Raw genomic sequence first — 20,404 nt, forward strand, 5'->3', positions numbered from 1 at the left:
GTGAAAAAAAACCACATCAATTCTGTCATTGTTTTTTTGAGATTGCTTTGGGGTCTAAGTAACTTTTTTGTTTTATTTTTGTGGGTTGGTAGGATTATGACTATACCAAAATTTAAGTATTCTGCACAATAAAACCTCTTTTTCTACTCCTGTTAGCTTTCACAGCTCAGACAAAGTCTTTCCACTCTACAAGGGGAAGTCCAGTCTTCTCTTCAAAGGGCAACTACTGCTGGAAACAATGAGCAGAAAGCCAGACAGGATTGCCAAGAGCAAGTGAGTTCAAATACTTTTGGAAAACTTCAGGTTTTTATGAGAACTTTTTAAACCATTCTTTTCTCCCCCATATTGTTTTAATAGGCAAGAATCGCTGCTGAAGCGCAGAACAAGTATGAACGGGAGTTAATGTTGCATGCTGCTGATGTTGAAGCCCTTCAAGCGGCTAAAGAGCAATTAACTAATGCTGGTGCTACACGCCAAAAAACGGAGGAAGCGGCACAGAAGGCAGAAGCTGAGTTGCTGGAGTGCAAGGCATCTTGGGAGGAGCGAGAGCGTATGCTAAAGGTAACTGAGATTTTACAGGTGCCTTTATCTGGAGGTGCTCTTATAGGTGGAGGTCATGTAAATTGATATATATGCTGAGTTGCTCTGATGCTGTCATATCGTCCCCAGTGCAACAATAATCTAAAATACACTAATCTAATCTCGCAAAAAGCTGGTAAAAAGATGAAACAGGGTTTTCTTTAATAAACTATTCAATGCCTGACTCTTATGGAGATGGCCAAATGTACTCTGCTTTGTTAGTCCCATAAGCTTTCCATGGAGTGGCAGTGTGAATACTCAACTGCTGATCCATTTAGCTGGGGGACACAGGACCCCCTTCACTCCTCCCCCCCCACCCCCCTCCATTCTCATGATTGTGGTGGACCCCAGTGAACCCTGTGTGGTCGCGCACTTACAACCTATCCACAGTTTATGTATTGATTCTAGGACAATCTGTTTTAAAAATAATTTACAACACCCGTCCATATTCCTTGAAATTTGGCTGCTGAAATCTAGTCTGCAAATCTAAGTAAAAGTGGACGTGTGCTTCAAGTCTGCGGACTGAATACATAAATTATAGCGTTTATAGACGTTTCTACACATGGGTGTACCCAATAGATCTTTATATAAAAGCTGTGATCAGTCCCTATTCTATGTATTCTGTTCTTAAACGTAACTGGAGCACTGTATAACTAGAATAACTTTTTTCACTGTAGTTTCTTTTGTCTGTACCTATAGGATGAGGCTTCAAAGAATCTTTCTCGATGTGGAGATTTAGAAAAGCAAAACAGGCTGTTGCATGGCCAGATAGAGAACCTCAGCAAAAAGGTGGTGACCTCCGTCCAAGAAGGAGCTTCCAATATATCATTAAGTGAAGAAGGAAAGTCCCATGAGCAAGTCATGGAAATACTCAGGTACATGGCTGAAAAGGGGGTTTTGCTTTTTAGTGTGTTAATATAACTGGCTGATATACCTGGCTTTGCCAGAGTTAATTTGATAGAGGGGTTTACCTGATCGCACAGAAAATTTTATTAAGTTTCGGTTACTTTAGAGGAACCAAGGAATAAAATATGTATACACATAGAGGAGCGTTAGATTCTCCTCAGATGTCCCTTTGCAGAATATGCCACCCCTCCCACTCCTCACTTTTTACCCTTAATGGTATCAGCCATTTTCATTCAAATTTACCCTTAAACTGGAGGTTGCAGCCCCTTCTTAGCCTTAAAGGCATGCTCCATCCTTGCAGTCCATGGCCCCTTCCTTATGTGTTTTACAGCCTTTTAGTATATGCACATAGAGGCCACTTGGGCTCTCCTCGGTATGTAAATCATTTTCACAGCCTTTAACGCATAGAATTGAATATTGAAGTTGTAACCCCTTTTTAACATTGCTGTAGACTGCTATGCTTTCTAGTAGAAAAAAAACAAACCTGACAACTCAGGATCCTGAGGTCCTCTATATTTGCATCCTATTTTTGAAAAAAAAAAAAGTTAACAATTGTAAAGGGTATGAGAGAAAAAGTTCTTGTAAGGTTTCTCTCTATTAACTGTAGTGTTGGACTTGTTACGTTTTGTCCTTTTATTCAGTAGAAGGCCACAGTGTAGCTTTTTGCTCTTCCCTATGATGATGATGCTAGTAGACCGTAAAGTGTAAGTTCCTTTTTTATGAGCCATTTACCCAGGACGATTATCGTGCAAAATTCGTTCAAACAAATTTGTGATCTAATCCTCACATGTAAATACACAGCCATCATGCGCTATTCGTTTACAGCTCGGTGGTCACTCACTTCTCACTGACTGTAAACGCTCCCCACTTTACGTGGAAAGTGAAGTGCTGAGCCAGAAGCGAGCGGTGATCTGCTTGTCTAAACGCTCTGCATGTGCACCAATAGCCTAGCGGTGACATCCCCCGCTCATGTGGTTGTTAAGACGACTCTCCTCCTGTCTAAATGAGACATTACACATCCACAACTGAATCTAATTGCTTCACTAACATTTTTTTTTTTGTTTTGCTTGGTAACCTGTAGATTCGTGAGACGGGAAAAAGAAATTGCAGAGACCAGATTTGAAGTTGCACAAGTTGAATGTTTGCGATACCGACAGCGCATAGAACACATGGAGAGAGAAATGAATGAGCTGCAAGACAGTTTGAATACAGAACGGGAAAAAGTTCAGGTTTGGTTTTTTTTTTGTACCTTTATGTTAAGTATAGCTCTTTACTAGAAATCTGTCTTCAGACCTATTTCAGAAAGGATCACCAACTGTTTTCATGTGTGGTTTTTTTTGGGGGGGGGGGGGGGGGTTGGCGCCACTTTCACTTATGGCAGTGTTTAGGCTCTGTTCATCATGGCTTGCACTCATAATTCATCATTTTTAATAATGCTAAAAAACTAAGTCCTGCATCTAGCAGCTGTGGTGGTATTGCAGTATGAACTTATTCATCTAGGAGAGCTGAAGGGAATCATTGGGGTGACTAGATTATAAAATAGGATCTGAGGTCTCGAGAGGCTAGAAAGGCTTTGTCCAGCTTGGGGAGAAGGATGGCCTTTTAGAGGTGACCTTTGCTTCATTGATAAACGTGTTATCAGTCCAAAGAACTGGCACATGGTTTTATTCCAAAAACCAATGTGAAGGAAACTCTCTAGACATGAATACAGGAACAGTACCTGACAATTAGCGCTGGCAAACTGTGAAATGCCCAGCCCAAGAGCTAGTCATGTCAGATGATACTATGACCGTTAAATAAGCAGCGAGGCTTGTCTAATAACAAATGACATTGAGGTTAGAAGTAATTTAGCAAATGATGTATAATGGATCAAAGATTGAACTTCGTACACAGTTGTCGTCATGTACGCTTTGACAGTAAGAATAGCGCTGCATGCTCTGCTGCTCTTTACAACACAGTTACTAACTGGTGGTGGAGCCCGAAGGCAGCTGTGAACATGGCCGAATCGTTCTGATCTTCCATTACTCTGCTCATAATAGGAAATTCGGAAAATATTAGTAATCTGCTTATTTCATGGGATTATTTTAGTATTCCAGTGTGACGCTTCCATCTCATACCTTTTAGGTAACTGCTAAGACTATGGCTCAACATGACGAGCTAATGAGGAAAACGGAAACGATGAATGTATTAATAGAAACCAATCGATTGTTGAGGGAAGACAAGCAGAAGCTGGAACATGACCTGCAGCAGCTGCAAGCTAAGGTTGGTCTTACCTACATTGTTAGTGTATATAGTGATTTGTTACATCTAGAAGTATTACTGCTATGCTTTATTTAAACTTGACCAATCCATTCCATCAACCTTCTTGATCAGGAACTTCTTCTTGTTCAGAGTTTCACATTCCTATGTGCCATAGTGAGTGATCAGCGTTTAAACGCAACGAGATGCCAACGAGTTTTATGCCAGCTGAAACTAAACGAACGAGAAGTGCCTGATTCTGGTTGGTTGGTTGGTTCGCGTTTGAACTGATTTGTAGTTCCGTTTTTTTGGAATGATCGTTCTGTCTAAACGCACCTAAAGTCACAGCAAATTCTAAATTTGTTTTTTCTATACCAGCTGTATTAACGTTTTGTAATTTCGGTTTTGCTTGTATGTATCAGTTGTCCCAAAACCTGTGGCGGTGAAGGGGTTGAAAGTGCTGTTCATTTCTAAGCCACCAATCTGTGTTTTCTTTTTCAGATCAGGAAGCTTGAGGCAGATATATTACCACTGCAAGAATCTAACTCCGAATTAAGTGAGAAAAGTGGTATGCTTCAAGCGGAGAAGAAACTGCTTGAGGAGGATGTGAAACGCTGGAGGGCGCGGACACAGGTATACTGCTGAATGCTAGATTGATGAAGGTCGTTACATTCACTACAATGAGGTTTCAGTTAAAGGAGCAGTCCCATGTTGGATATTTATGGCATGTTCACAGGGTATGTCATAAATGTCTGATAGATGCGGCAGGTCTCAACTCAGCAGTTGTGGACATTGCATAATGCGGCTCACTGTGGTGCCGTTTCTGTAACTACCTTCTATGGGAGTAATGGAAACTGCGTAGAACAGCCGGTTGAGCCGCAGTATCTGTAATCCTAGCTACTGGTGACTCTGCCGTTACAGGCCAGTATTTCTATCTCAGCCATGTTTGACTGCTGCGGTTAGATCTGTTGAGATTTGTCCTCCATAAGATGCAATATTACAGTTTCATATACCCAAGTGTTCATGCCATGCTTACCTTGGCTTCAGTGTCTGTCAAGGAAAAAAGTATACATTAACCTATGGTGTCGTGTTTTTTTTTTTTTTTTTTAACATTCGGCACTTGTTGTCAGCCATATCTAGTATTGATTGGATATACAAATGTTTTTTTTGTTTTTTTAACCTTCTGCTAAACATCTAAGTATATATAGATCTGTGGTTGGAAAGGCCAAAGCTTTGGAGCAACATATGATAGGTGAATTACAAAAAACAAAGATGCTAGTAGTGTGGAAGCTATGATAAAAACTTTTTGCAGTGGTCAACATTTATTAAATAGTGTGTGTTTTTTTTTGTTTTGTTTTTTTTTTTGTTTTGTTCCCCTCACACGTTTGTCATTGGAGGATTCACCAAAGCCCTGGGGTATAACTGCTGCTACTAGGAGGACAGTAAGCAAAAAGGTGTTAGTGCCTCCTACCAGTGGTACCCTTCCAGTGGCCGCTAAGCCAAAACTGTTTTAGCTTAGTCTATAGGAGGCGCACCTCCTGCTCTGCAGGGGTTTGCTGGATTTTTACTTTCTTTCCTATCAGAACTGGGAATACAGGATGACCGAATTCCCCAGTTAGCCCACCGAGGAGGAGCATCAAGGTGGCTTTATCCTCACTGCCTCTGGAAGAAAAGGTGGCACAGAGATTCTTTAACTCTGTGACCCATTAACGTAGGTTGCAATCTTCACAGCCTTCGCCCAGGTCTCCTTTCCCCAGCGAAGCGAGGCGTGACATGCAGGGGGAACCCTGCTGGACTTGTGATATCGCCTACCCTTCATATACATTGAATTGTTTCCCTGCTTTGGAACATCAAAGGGTCTTTGCTGTGTCCCCAATGAGACCCGTAAAAAAGAGTTTTGTTACTTACCATAAAATCTTTCTAGTCTTGCTCATTGGGGGGCACAGTACCCACCCATTATTCTTCCATTGGCGGGCTGGCGTTTTTCTGTTCTTCAGTCCTTCTCTCTCAAGTAGTTGCACTTGCTATAATTTGTTCAGATTCATCCATTTCTGGTTTTATGGTTCTGGTACTCGGCTTCCACTGCTTGCATGCAAACTGTTTTAGCTTGGTGGCTGCAGGGGGGGTATAGCGGATAGTAGGCGCTTAGTGTCCTAGTGGCAGCAGTTATACCCAAAGTATTTGTGAGGTCCCCCAATGAACAAGATAAGAGATTTTACAGTAATTAACAAGTCAAATAGTTTCTGTGCCAGTGACCTCTTCTTTTTTTTTTTTTTTTTTTTTTTTTTTTTTTTTTAAATCTAATCATAGGTTGTGCCAGAGCTCTGTCCTTTCCAATCATAGTTCTGTGTGTATTGAAGCTACGTGGTCTTCAGCTTGCCAGCGTTACTAGTCCAGTAGCCCCTATCTCAGCACTTGTGGTGTAAACCACTGCAGTTCCATGCTCATCCATTAGTTTTCTACACAGGCTGTATTCAGTTTTTTTTCCTTCATTTTGGGATATGTCAATTTAGGAAAGGACAAGTTAGTAAATATGAAATCCTATTAATCTAGACCAAGATAACGGAACGGCTTCTTTGTCTACCTGATGCACATGGTGCATTACAATGCATCTTTAGTTTAGGACACGATGTGCTGCTCTTCCTGGCCAATCAAAACTGCATGTAGTGTCTTAGACTGTGTGCATCATCAGGTAGTCGGAGAAGACCTTCTGCCATTGTATGTCCAGGACAGGTGGGTGGCTTTAAAGGGGCTTTCCAGGCAGCACCTGCTGTCAGTATCTAGATACACAGGGGTAAGAGCGGAAGTTGCTGCTCCGACCCCGGTGTAGTGGCCAGCACTTGTAATTGCAGGCACAGCTGTCATTAAAATCCATGCGAACTCGACTAATACATCACTTTTATCACCATAGACACTGCAAGTAATTAAAGTGTGCCTTCATTTCCAATAACGGTTTTGATGTTCTGGCACTTTCAATATCCACAATTAGAAGTCCATGCCTCCATTTAATAATGGGGGGCCAGACATAAACACAGTCCAGTTTTAGACTTGTAGCAGCGCTCCGTCTTTAAAACTTCCTTATGGACGGTTTGCAAATAATAGTCCATTTCCTGTTAGCTATGTGATTCACTATTATGAAGCTCCCCAAGATGGAGTACAGCTCACGGCTCTAGTAGTCGCTAGTTCAAGGCAACAACAACTGTAGTTCTCAGATAAATCATGGGCACGTTACTCTTTTTATCCCAACAGTCCTGGTAAATGATCAACTGCAGCTTGGCATTGACAAATCGGCACATCCTCCCCATAGGACCATTCCCTTACAATGCGATTTGTTTAGTTTTTTTCTAATGGTGAATACTAATTGTGCCCTGCTTTATCTCTCATTTTAAGCACTTGCTTAATCAACAAAAAGATACAGATGTAGAAGAGTATAAAAAGTTGCTTTCCGAAAGAGAGGTTACTGTTAAACGTATTCAGCAACTGACCGAGGACACTGGAAAACTGAAGACTGAGATTGCAAGGTAACTTTTTTTTTTTTTTTCTTACTATGTAAATTTCCCTTTTGGTAAAGGTCTGTCTATTGTATAAGCTTAGGAATAGGCAGCATAAAGGGGTTACCTGTTACTTTTTTTTTTACTAGCATATTAAAAACCCGTTCTTTGTAAAACAGAAAAAAAATCAAGCACTTAAAAGTTTGTTTTTCTGCAGAACTCAACATGCAGTTAGGGCTCATGTCCACGGGCAAAATAAGAATTAAAATCCGCAGCAGATTTTAACTCTTCTGCCCGTGGATCCGCACCCCATAGGGATGCATTGACCACCCGCGGGGTAGATAAATACCCGCGGATGGTCAATAAAAGGGATTTAAAAAAAAAATGGAGCATGAAAAAATCTGGACCATGCTCCATTTTCGTGCGGGTCTCCCACGGGGACGGCTCCCGCGGGCTTCTATTGAAGCCTATGGAAGCCGTCCGGATCCGCGGGAGACCTAAAATAGGAATGTAAAAGAATTTACTCATCCGGCGCCGGCGGGGAAGGTCTTCTCTTCCTCACGGCCCGGATCTTTCTTGCTTCGACTCGGCGGATGTGCCCGGCGCATGCGTGCGGCACATCGGCGACGTGCCGCCGGTGTGACGAATTCATCCGCCGGCCGAAAAAGAAGATCCGGCCGTGAGGAAGAAAAGGCTTTCCCCGCCCGCTCCGGATGAGTAAATTCTTTTAAATTCCTATTTTCAGCGCTCATGTCCGCGGGGCAGGAGGGAGCCGCTGCAGATTCTCCATGGAGAATCTGCAGCGGATCTGATTTTCCCCGTGGACATGAGGCCTTACACCTCAGGCAGATACGCAAATGGTTACAGTTGAGACCATTCAGCTAACCACATCACTTGAGGCCCTAAAAGTGTTTCCATACTTGTCCTATAAAAAGGCTCTCGGGGGCTACTTGTGGACCTCTTTTTTTCTGCTTGTGTGGAGCTTGTTGACTACTAGACGCCTCTATGATGCACTATAAGAAATTTCGGAGTCTGAGAGGGGCGCATTATTGAAATGCAAGAAGCTGGATGGTTGTATCAACAATTTGCCCACCATCTGGGCCATTCTGAGCAAACTGTTAGGAGGTGTTGGGATCAGTGGATGCGTGAGAGCACCCACACAATGCGACTGGGCTCCGGGCACACTCAACAGACCAGAGTCTGGTAGAGTGGATCATCTGATCGTCCCACAAGCATGAACAGCTTCAACTGTTTCGCTGTCTGCCATCCAGAGACGGGTAACATTGTTACAGGCCATTGTGTCTCAGAACCATTTCTGGGTGTTTGGTTGAAGGACACTTGGTCAGGTGGTACAGCACCCATTACATGTACTGCCTTTAACACCCACCCACCATCGCTTCTGTTTACAGTAATGGTGTAAACGATTAGACTTGACTGCTACGGGGTGGAAAGGAGTTGTCTTCAGCGACAAATCCAGGTTTAGTTTTGGCATGGACGACGGCTGTGTTCGTGTTTGGAGACCCAGGGATGAGCGCCTCAATCATACCTTTGCTGTGGAGAGGCACACCGCCCCCCTACTGCTGGTATAATGGTCTAGGTCCACCGCATGCGACAGTCAGTCACGCCTAGTTGTGGTTCGAAGGACCATGCCAGCTCAGTGATATGTTCAGGACATTCTGCGGCCAGGTGTTGCCTCATGAATAATGCTCAGCTGCACACAGCAAGGGTGTCAGGAATGTCTTAACAACATTGTCACACTTCTGTGTGGCCTGAGCAGTCGCCAGATTTATCACCAATAGAACATGTATGGGATCATCTGGGACGCCGACTTCGACAGTCTACAGGCTCATTTACCGCAAATGTGGACTGATATGCCACAGGATATCATACGGAATCTGTATGCCTCCACGTATCCCCTTATCACATCTTGCATCCAAACTAGAGGCGGTCCAACAGGGTTCTAGAGCGTCCTTTCATGTTTTCAGTCATCCGTTCTCATCAGTGTCATTGGAGGTAAATGGCTTGGATCGTGGGTATACGGAGAACACTCCTTAGCCCCCTGGAAGAACCAGGAAGCAGTGTAGACCATCTCTCTCACGAAAATCCCGTAAGAAGAAAAATGGACAATTTTTTTTTTCCACTTATTCATCTACCAAATTAATAAAGGTTAATATCCTAAAATGGCCCTTATATGGCTTCCAGCATGACCAAATAAGTTATGGCTCTTGGAATTTGATAATTTAGAATGGTAGAGTTGAAGGGACCTCCAGGGTCCTCAAGCTCAACACCCCTGCTCAATGCAGGATTCACTAAATCATCCCAGACAGATGTCTGTCTAGCCTCTGTTTGAACACTTCCTTTGAAGGAGAACTCACCACCTCCCATGGCAACCTGTTCCACTCATTGATCACCCTCACTGTCTAATATCTCATCTGCAGCTCCTCCCTTTCAGTTTCAGAACTTGCTCAGGTTTGTGAATGTGTGTTTTGTTTTGTTTTTTTGTTTGTTTTTTTTTTTGTTTTTTTTCTTCTTTTTTAAATTGGGGTGCCCAGAACTGGACACAGTTTTCCAGATGAGGTCTGACTAAGGAAGAGTAGAGGGGGAAAATTTCCTCACGTCATTTAGACTGTGCTTCACAATACATCCCAATGCATGTGTTTCCCTTTTTTGCTGCTGCATCACACTGTTTACTCATGTTCAGTCTGTGATTGATTAGTATACCGAAGACCTTTTCAAGTGTGCTGTTGCTTACGTTAATTCCTCCCATTCTGTATGTGCTTTTTCATTGCCCAGATGTAGGACTTTGCATTTAACGCCGCCCACTATTCAGGCTTGTCTAGATCTTTTTGCATCCTCTCTCTTTAGCGTTAGCTATTCCTCCTGGCGGTGGTGGTAGGGACGCTGGGTCTTTATGGCCCTTTGCCTTAGGGGGGAAAAGGGAACCCTTCACAGGTGTATGCTGTTTGAACAAAGGACAACATGAACCTGGGACAGAAACCTACATTGCAACGGGGTATGTGGTAGTTGGTAGTTGGTAATAAATGTTCTAAAGATCCACATAGAAAGGCTCTTGGAATCTTGGTGCAGGGCCCTGTTGACCTCTTTGCCTGAATTGTAGACTGGCAGATCTTTTTCTGTTCGCTTACAGTGATGGGCATTATGTAGGTGGGGAGATGCTGGCGGGGCCCGCCCTCACGACTCCAAGCTCCTTTCTGTATGGATCTTCAAAGAATGTTTTATTCTGATGCCAAAGTAGAAGTCTTAACATTTTTCAAAAGTAGAGCATTCTTTTAGCGCGTTTGGTCTGTTTTATAGTGTAAAGGATTCCTGAAATTGAGATGCGGTATATTACAGCAAGATATTACTTATTTATTTAGCATCTTTTACTTGCTTTCCTCTAAAAGCTTTCAAACCTCCCTTTTTTGGCAGGTTAAATGCAACCCTGAATACATGTCAGAGTCAGTGTCAGAGTGCAAGAGAGGAGACTGTAAAATTCAAGAATGAGAAGGAAAGTCTACAGAAAGAACTTGCTGTTAAAGTTTCAGATATACAAGAGAAGATAAAAACTATCACCCAGGTGAAAAAAATTGGGCGACGGTATAAGACTCAGTATGAAGAGTTGAAGGTTCAGCATGATAAGGTGAGATGTACTTTTTATTTTAAAATATATTTATTTTTAAAGTGTCTGGGTGCTGGTGGGCAGTATGACACATTGGCTAAATAATATATCCATCCAAGTGCACATTCATGGGTTAATCAAGCATCAGATTATACTTAGATTTTGGCTGTATGGTTGTCGCTTATGGTACTGGTGCAGTATGTCTCCACCGGAATTATGGGTGGAGACATGGGTTGCCCTGGCTCAGTGACAGGGAGCGAGCAGGTCACGCCCCTAGCTGTGGATTGCCAGGTGAGGCAGCTAGCGTAGCCATCCTAGATAGAGCTGCCCCCTGCCCGGGGGGGGGGGGGGGGGTGTTCATCAAAGGGCATGAGATGCAATAGAGCCGGAGTCACCCCACAGTACTGAGAAGGAAGCTGGAGGCCTGCTAGGAGACATAGCTCAGCTCAGTTAAGCGCCTCAGCCACTCACCCTGCGCCCGCTTCTGATAGCTGCCCTCCAGATTGTTAAAGACGTTCCGTCCGAACAGCAGCAGTCAGTCCTCACCAGAGCTGGCCGCGACCGTGCAGGACAGGGTGCTGATCCTATGTAAGGTGCTATGGGGGCGGTACGTGGGTGTTCCCTTTCACTCTGATCGCTCAACCCAGGACTCTATCCCTAGTTCCGATGGAGACCTAATGCACCAGTACCATCTTTTATCTTGTTACTGACTTTGCAACAACTTTCTTTAAACGTGAATAATGAATTATCGCAAGCTTTTGTTTGTTTTCTCAGTTGGTTGCTGAAACTTCAACAGCTCAGGCAAATCTATCAGAAGAACGAGCCGCTCAAAAAGAACTACAAGAATTGAGAGATTCTCGAGCGCAATCTGAAGCCAAGCTGTCTGCACTAGAAAGCCAGTTGGACACTGTGCAGAAGGTAACTCTAGGTTTTTATTAAGGTCAAACTATCGGTCTGTAAACCAAGCAGAGACCCTACTTGTTCAAATGATGTAAGTCATAAGATTGAAGTGCAAACCTGTTTATTTGTATCTATCTTGTTGATGCAAATATTGGTCATTTACGGGTTCATCAGCTGTGAGCTATCCACAGTCTACCTGTGCACAATGAGATGCAGAACGCTCTGAACCGATGGTAGCCGGAGCCCACAGCTCATGAATGCACTATAGACTCCTAAGTCCACAGCCCGTGCCGCATACTGCAACTAGTAAGGTGTATGTTTTGTCAAACGAAGGGCTCACACCCACTTGCGGTTTTCTTTTTAGCGCTGCGATATTGCTGCGGATTTTGTAATGCGAGTGTCAATAGGGCGTTCTAATGTTAAAACCGCATTGCACCAAAATTGCAAAGCGCAAACTTGCGATGTGTTTTTAACGTCAAAAAGTCCCATTGACCTAAAATTCCCAGTTACTTTTTCGGAGGGGGCAGCATGAATTAAAAGAATAATTTGAATCTTATCTGATCAGTTAAATTGTTATATGTATCCAGTATACGTTCTTTGCAAACACACAAGTCAATTTATGCATTTTCTAGATCATGGATGAAAAAGAAAATGAATGTAGAACACTACAGGACCAGATTGCACAAATTCAGTCCGAACTAGCCAAAGTCCTTCGAGACCTTCAAGAGAAGACTACACAAGAGGAGCAAATGCGTCAGCTAGTGAATGAAAAGGAAGAGAAAACCAAGAAAACTCTTCTGGCGGCCAAGCAGAAGCTGGCACAGCTTACCGGTGAGGGTGAAGTTCTACGGCTGCAGTGGGTCAGACTGAATGTAGGAGTGTAGGGACTTGTGAAGTGACGAGTGAGCTTAAACAGTTTGCTTGAAATGTCTACTAAACTCATGTTCATTCCTGCCAGATCTAATGCTGTTAAACCAAAGTTGTGTAGTCCATGTCCATTTCTACAGTTGTGAAGTACATAGTTTTGGTGGGTTTGGGCCTTAGTTCCCTGAAGGGAATTACAGGGACCCCTCTTCCACCTAAGTTTGACCATTCTTTACTTAATGGCATGGCAGTTGAAGCTGCAGACCTAAGCCTGCGGTTTTGCTGAACCCATCACTTGAACTATGATTAAGACCAAAAAGCTTTCATCTACCCAAGTTTATCATCGAGTCTGGAAGATGTTCTTTCTCTGGTGTGAACAACGTGATGTCCATCCTGTGTTTTTCGCTTGTCTTTTCTGCAGGAAGGGCGGCACATGGGCTTGGGCATTAGATCCCTAAAGGGTCGGGTATCTAGATTGTCCATTCTTTTCCAACACCCCATGGCCTAAAAGTCAAGAACCTGTACTTTCCTGCAGGGAGTCGCTCTCACCACTCCTCCATACCGTTCTCCTGTCCCTGGGATCTTAATCCGCTACTGGAAGGGCTGCAGGCTCTCACCTTTTAAGCCATTGTGCAACATCCCAGCTCGTCTTTTGTCCTGTAAAGTAGTCTTTTTGGTGGTAGTCTTTCATCCACAAGGTTTCTGAGCTTGCAGCCTTGTCAACCAAACGTCCATTGGTCTTCCATCTGTCCCGTAACTCGCTCAAGGGAATCTGCTCTCCATAAATTGTAGTTGGCTTGAGCCTGAAGGACATAGCTCTTCAAAACGTCGTCTTTCAGCTCTGATTCTCTTTTTGTGATATCTAGGCAGCTCGAGTCATGGCCTGGCAGCTTCCAAATCTAGTATCTCACATTGGATTAGGGCAGCATGATGAAGGGCCTATTGTACCAAGGGCAGGGAGCCTCCTTTGTGGGTTACTACATGCTCTTCTCGGGCAGTGGGTGCTTTTTGGGCGGTACACAACGGTGGGCTGGGTGGGCTTCTCTGCACACACCTTCTTTAAATTCTACCGGGTGCACAGTTTTGAATCCACTGACTTCTCTTTCAGTCAGAGTTTTGCAGACGGCCATAAACGGACAGCATGTATCTTGATCTAATCTTCCCCCTTCCTTCCTTCCCCACAGCTGAAGGATTGCTCTGGAACGTTCCATGATTCTAAGTGGTGTCCCCCAATGCACTGGTAGAGAGAATTAAGATTTTATAAGAAAATAAGCAGGGGTGTAGTTGGTAGGAGGAGTTAACCCTTTTTTGCTTAGTTTCCGCCTCCTAGTAGCAGTAGCTATACCTCATGGTCCCCCAATGAACAAGACAATGACATGTACAGTTAAGTACAAAAGTCCTTTTTTTGGTGATATAGTCCCTTTTGATATTTTAATATAGTAACTTCAAAGTTTCAGCTGTTAGCAATACAAAGTGAAGATCCAAACCGTTATACATGAGAATATTTAGTACATACCAGTAGCAGTTTAACAGCTACACAGTCGTGGTAAAAACTTGTTTTAACATCTGTTATTTTAAATAGCATTAAAGGAACAACTATCGGGTGAAAATGAAGATTTGAAGCAGAGGATCAATGCCCTTGACCAGCAGAAGGAAGAGCTGGAGGTTAGAATGAGTGCCTTGAAATCCCAGTATGAAGGGAGGATCTGTCGCTTGGAGAGAGAGATGCGTGAGCAACAAGAACGCCACCAGGAGCAAAGGGATGAGGCCCAGGAGCCCTCCAAGGTAAAGCGGCAGTGGGCTCGGAGGGCAGGTCTGTTTTTCAAGAACTTTCCCTTTAGTTCTGACCTTCATTTTTACAGGGTCCGGAGCAGCGACAGATTACAGTTAAACCAACTGCTGCACCCGGCGAAAGGGGAATGTAAGTAATAAAAAATACACTTTGGGCAATTTTTTCCAATGTAAAAGAAACCTGTTTTCTATAGCTGTAAAGGTTACCTGATTTGATAGGTAATGGATAGGTCTAAGGCAGCGGTGCACAGGCTTTTCTGATTCGAGGGCCACACAGTTTTATTTCACCCCCTTGGGAGTAATTCAGTATAATTGCCATCTGAGACAATTATGGCATATCAAAAGTAGAAGCTGTATGTGTCTGTGGGGTCCACTCTCAGGAGAATGGGGGTCTCTTTTACTCCATAAAGGAGAAGGCCCATGCATGTGGTTCCATCTATTGTAGATTGAGTGTTACTAGCAACATGCATTACACAACTGCCATACACTGGATATAAAATGTCTACACACCCCTGTTAAAATGCTAGAAAGTTAGACAAAGATGAATCATTTTAGATTTATTTCCACCTTTAATGTGAGCAAAAGAGCACCAAATCTATCGAGGGCATCTCGTGTGTAGCGCCCTCCTCAGGTCAACCCACAGATTTTTTTTTTAATGTCATTTAGGCCTGGGCTCTGGCTGGGCCCTTCCAAATCTCACTTCCTGGAAAATCCATGCGTTTGGTGATTTGGCGGTCTGCTTTGTGTCATTTTCGTAATGAAAGGTGACATTTTTCTTCATCTACAGCTTTTTAGCATTGGCCTTTTAGGTTTTGTGCCAAAATGGACTGATACTTGGAACGGTTCATAATTCCCTCCACCTTGACTAAAGCTCCAGTTCCAGCAACAGAAAAACAGCCCCAAAGTATAATGCTACCTCCACCATCTTCACTGCAGATATGGTGGTCTTTTGGTGATGCGCAGTGTGGGCTTTGTACTAAACATACCTTATAGAGTTATGGCTAACACATTCAACATCTGTCTCATCAGACCAGAACACGTTCCCCACATACTTTTGGCAGACTTGATGTAGGTTTTGGCAAAACATAGTCGGGCTTGAATGCTTTTCTTTGTTAGAAGAGGCTTCCGTCTTATCACCCTACGTCACAGCCCAGACAAATGAAGAATACGGGCGATGGTTGTCACATGCACTACACAACCAGTACTTGCCAGAAACTCCTGCAGCTCCTTTAATATTGCCTTAGGCCTTTTGGCAGCCTCCCAGACCAATTATTCTTCTAGTTGTTTCATCAGCTCTTGCTAATATATAATGCTTGTGCCAAATTTAATCTACTTCTTAATGGCCGTCTTCACTGTGTTCCCTGGTAGATGTAATGCCTTGGACATTTTTGGTCCCCTTCTCCTGACTGATGCCTTCCAACAATCAGATCCCTTTGATGTGCTGTAAGATCTTTACAGCTTTTGCTGAAAAGGGCAGCTAAGGAAATGCCAGGAAAATCCTCCTAGGAGAGCTGAACTTTATATGGGGGAAATCCGAATCCCTGTAAATGATGGCAGCGGAGTGCTGACTACTATCTATCAGGAGGTTAAATGTGATTGGCTAATTCTGAAAACAACCACATCCCCGAATATAAGAGGGTGTGAATACTTATGCAATCACATTAGTTTAGTTTTATTTTTATCTTTACACCCTAAATGATTTTAGTTTTGTACTGGAAGGTGGAAATCTGAAATGATTCATCCTTTGCTGGATTTTATAACATAATAATCATGTCTTTAACAGGGGTGTGTAGACTTTTTATATCCACTGTAGATACTCCTTTCAGCGAAAGTTCTTGATAAATGGTATCCCGGGATCAGTACCTGTAAACCGATTATTTATTAACTACTAATTTCCATTGAAGTTATTCAAGTTTTATCTTTTTTTTTAATTTTTATTACCTAGAAATATGGCAGAAAAGGATAATGTAGCGAAAACACAAGTTTAAACAGAGCTTTAAGCCATTATATAAGTGAATGATCGTGAAAGATTTTTCTTTAACTTGGCCCTATAACATTTTTATTTCTTGTCCATGTAATTGGAGGGCACAGCAAAACCCCAAGTATATCTCCTGCCACTAGGAGGCAGACAATAAACAAAGAAAGAGTTAGTTCTTCCTGCAGCACTGAGCTAAATCCATTTTAGCTTATTGTCCATAGGAGGTAAACCACCTGCTCTGCAGGTCTTTTCTGTTTTTATTATTTTTACTTTTTCCCCTCTTGATGGGAAATGGATACAATCAGGAAAGTTGGCTCATTCCTATGTGGGTAGGGCGAACAGTGCTGCCATCAGATACGCTGCATTTTCCACCTCTAGTCATGTAGTTCTCAGTGGTGCCTCCATGACTTCCCTCATTTGTTAGCAAGAAAATTACCAGAGGCAAGAGAAGAGCTTAATGGTTATACCCTCCCAAACACAAAATAATAAATTGTATACTTGATTAACATATATGCGCTTAAAAAAGGACAAATGCACTTTAAAATAAAGGAATAGGTGGCTGAACTAGATCTGTAGTATGTTCATAGAGGAACTAAGTATGTTAGCTAGGCAAGCTGAAAGGGTATGATACAAAAGTGTCAGTTGATAGAGGTGCTATGCAAGCAGTCTGATTTATAAGTTTCCTAGATAAGCTGACAGGGCAGTCATTTATAGCCACTATCCTATTCACACAGCATGCAGTCCTTAAGGAAACAATAGAACTGCAGGCAGCCAATACTGGAACTTGCAGGGTGCTAGTTGATAGAGGTGCTATAAGAAGCAAACAAAATATAAGGTTCAGTACATTGCTATGCTAATTATGTCTTAATCACAGTTGTGACATAGGCTGGAAATATCAGGGAGATCTCTGTATATTCATATGGCATATAAGCTGCTGTGCTTGTATGCTGCGCTGCTGTGTTATTCAGTACACTGCTATGCTGATTGTGCATTGAACACATTTGTGATAGACATTAGCAATATCAGAGTGGTTTCTAGTATACACACAGCATGCAGTGTTTTGGGAAATGGTGTGGCTTTTGGCAGTCAGAGGTCTCTATTAAACCATAAGATCCACCCTTTGAAAAGAAAAGTCATGTGGCATCCAAGCCTCAGACAACCCGATCACTTTTCCAATGCCTCACTCTCCTCTTCTGGGAGCCGCCCTGTCTGGATGGGACAATAGAACAGAGACTCGGAGCAATCCTGAGCCTTGTTCTTCTCCAGCACTGTTCGCTCTCCAATGGAACTCTTGCCCCTCTAAAGGGGATTCTGGTCATTCCCTTCTATGTTTCTGGGACAGATCCCATAAGAATCCTTCCTTGGGATCATCATCTAGGATCTTCTCAGTACCTTTCTGTCCTTCAGGAACCAGACCTACTTGGTTGGTTCTCTGTTTTAGGCCTGTCAAGGCAGACTGCAGCAACCTAGCTAACCGGACATAAAACAAGTAAAACTTTGCTATGGTCGTATCAGTGGCATCCAGTGTTTTGTGGCCAATTAAGTACCACGTTACATCTCCTGACAATCTACATCAAATAGTGGACAGCTGGAGTGTCAGCTTCAACACAACTCCCACCCAGTTGTTCTGTTCTAGCACTGCTGGGGTTTTCTCAGAAAGGATCCTGAATCTAGCCTGGTTCTTAACTAGGACGATTTGTTTTTTGGTTCTAGTCTGTATCGATCCACTTCATGTGTTAATTTGCTCTTTCCTACAGACTAATTTAGCTTAGTGCCTGCAGTAGGGGTTATGGCTAGTAGGAGGGACTAATTCTCTGCTTAGTGGCAGGTGCTATACATGAGGTCTTACCATGTCCCTCAATGAATGTGACAAGAAAGGGATTTGGCAGTAATTAATAGAGATGAGCGAGCATACTCGTCCGAGCTTGATGCTCGTTAGAGTATTAGGGTGCTCGAGATGCTCGTTACTCGAGACGAGCACCACGCGGTACTCGTCTCGATTAAACGAGCACTGACCATTGAAGTCAATGGAGCCGGCAATACAGCCGGCTCCATTGAAAGCAATGGTCTGCCGGCGATCGCGGGATGAATTGTCGGGAAGGGCTTAAATATATACGCCCTTCCCTGCAATTCATCCAGAAATGTATAAAAATAAAAAAAATATATATACTCACCTGGTCCCGGCAGACGGAGTTCAGCGCGGCCGGCACTGCTCTGAACAGCTGTGAGTAGTATTCAGCAGCCGGAGATTTAAAATCCCCGCCTGCTGAATGAGCTGCCTCTGATTGGTCACAGCCTGACCAATCGGAAGCAGATCTCACTCACTCACACACCCTGACTGCTGCCTCTCATTGGCTCAGCGGGACCAATCAGATTGATCCCTGCGCTGAGCCAATCTGATTGGTCCCGCTGAGCCAATGAGAGGCAGCAGTCACTCACCCATTCATAAATTCATGAATGGGTGTGTGAGTGAGATCTGCCTCTGATTGGTCAGGCTGTGACCAGGGGCAGCTCATTCAGCAGGCGGGGATTTTAAATCCCCGGCTGCTGAATACTACTCACAGCTGTTCAGAGCAGTTCAGGAGGACTGCCGCCGGCCGCGCTGAACTCCGTCTGCCGGGTGTGTTTGTGTGTTTGTGTGTTTGTGTTTGTGTGTGTGTGTGTGTGTGTGTGTGTGTGTGTGTGTGTGTGTGTGTGTGTGTGTGTGTAATTTTTTTTTCCCCATGACATCATGACAGCATACGCTGGAGGTTGCTCACCTGCTGACCTGAAGGGACAGGAAGAGGCAGAATATAAAAAGCACCTCCCCTCCACCAACACCAGTGTTTTTCCTGTCCCTTCAGGACAGCAGCGGCAGAACTCCAGCAACGCTGTCCCATGCCGGAGGAGGACTTACCGGCGAAGCGGCGGCGTGGATCTTTCGGGCAGCCCCGGCAAACCCAGTGGGAAGGACCCCATCTGGGAGCTTTCCGGGGACTGCGTGGGCCGGGGCCCAAGTACGGGTTGCCGGCACCACTGCGGCCGTCATTTCGGGCGGCGGCCGCCATCTCCGGTGGGCCGGGGTCCAAGTACGGGCTGCCGGCACCACTGCGGCCGTCATTGCGGCGGCCGCCATCTCCGGGTCCAGGGCCGACAGGAGCGCTCCAGGGGGCGTGGCTTCGGATACAGCGCGGTGACGTCGGACGCTCCGCAAAGGGGGCGTGGCCTGGCGCGGCCGGCGCCAAATTCAAAAATCCGCTGCCCCTGCATCAGCTGGTGGTGTTTCTCCACGCTAAGGAACGATCCTAAGCACAGGAAGCGTTCCTGCAAGGCGCAAGATGTCGACCAGAGAGGACCCAGAGACCCTCCTAACTGTAAGTGGTCCAGTGGACCAACCTACACCTGCACTACATACACTTCCCCACTAACAGAGTTTCCCTTGTCTTACAGGACAGGGATACTCAAAAACCAAGGGAGGCTAGACGCAAGAGTAAAAAATGTCCAGTATGTCTAACCAAACTTGACGACTCCTGCACCAAAACGCTATGCGCTACCTGCTCCGCGAAAATTATGCAGGAGGAAAAAACTTCCCTTATGGCCGAAATTCGGTCAGTCGTCCGAGAAGAAGTGCAGTCCTCCCTCTCGGACCTCCAACCTGGGCCTTCCGGGGTTACACGCAGGTCGGTTCCGGCGGTGTCTGAGTCTGACTCCGACATAGCGGAAAATGTGGATTTTGACGGGGAAGTGACGCAGGAGGACAAGAAATATCTTTTCTCTACCGCGGACATGGATCAACTGCTGAAAGCAGTACGCAGGACCATGCAGGTGGAGGAAGACGTGCAGCAACCCCGCACAGTCCAGGAGGATATGTTCGCGGGGTTACTCCCGCAACAAAAATCTTCATTCCCCGTAAACGCCACACTCAAGCAGCTGATCCTAAATGAGTGGGAGAGCGTGGATCAGGCTCCGCTAATCCCCAGGGAATTTAAAGAACGCCTGTTATTTCCGGGAGATGAAGTGTCCTTTTTGGACGAGATACCTAAAGTCGATACTGCAATT

General features: G+C 44.3%; 1 protein-coding gene across 3 annotated transcripts in view; it reads left to right on the plus strand.

The window, feature by feature from the left end:
* TPR (translocated promoter region, nuclear basket protein) overlaps positions 1-20,404 on the plus strand; it is a 76,193-nt gene that overhangs the window by 40,288 nt on the left and 15,501 nt on the right. For all 3 annotated transcript variants that reach the window (XM_066597083.1, XM_066597082.1, XM_066597084.1), the window contains exons 24-35: positions 157-273; positions 358-561; positions 1,279-1,454; positions 2,567-2,714; positions 3,610-3,747; positions 4,225-4,356; positions 7,114-7,244; positions 10,644-10,854; positions 11,608-11,751; positions 12,366-12,564; positions 14,180-14,382; positions 14,460-14,518. In XM_066597083.1, coding sequence (XP_066453180.1) covers positions 157-273; positions 358-561; positions 1,279-1,454; positions 2,567-2,714; positions 3,610-3,747; positions 4,225-4,356; positions 7,114-7,244; positions 10,644-10,854; positions 11,608-11,751; positions 12,366-12,564; positions 14,180-14,382; positions 14,460-14,518 — 1,862 coding nt within the window. The remainder of the gene's footprint in view (positions 1-156; positions 274-357; positions 562-1,278; positions 1,455-2,566; positions 2,715-3,609; positions 3,748-4,224; positions 4,357-7,113; positions 7,245-10,643; positions 10,855-11,607; positions 11,752-12,365; positions 12,565-14,179; positions 14,383-14,459; positions 14,519-20,404) is intronic.

The sequence above is a fragment of the Eleutherodactylus coqui genome, chromosome 3, assembly GCF_035609145.1.
Source record: "Eleutherodactylus coqui strain aEleCoq1 chromosome 3, aEleCoq1.hap1, whole genome shotgun sequence".
In the NCBI taxonomy this organism is placed as follows: Eukaryota; Metazoa; Chordata; class Amphibia; order Anura; family Eleutherodactylidae; genus Eleutherodactylus; species Eleutherodactylus coqui.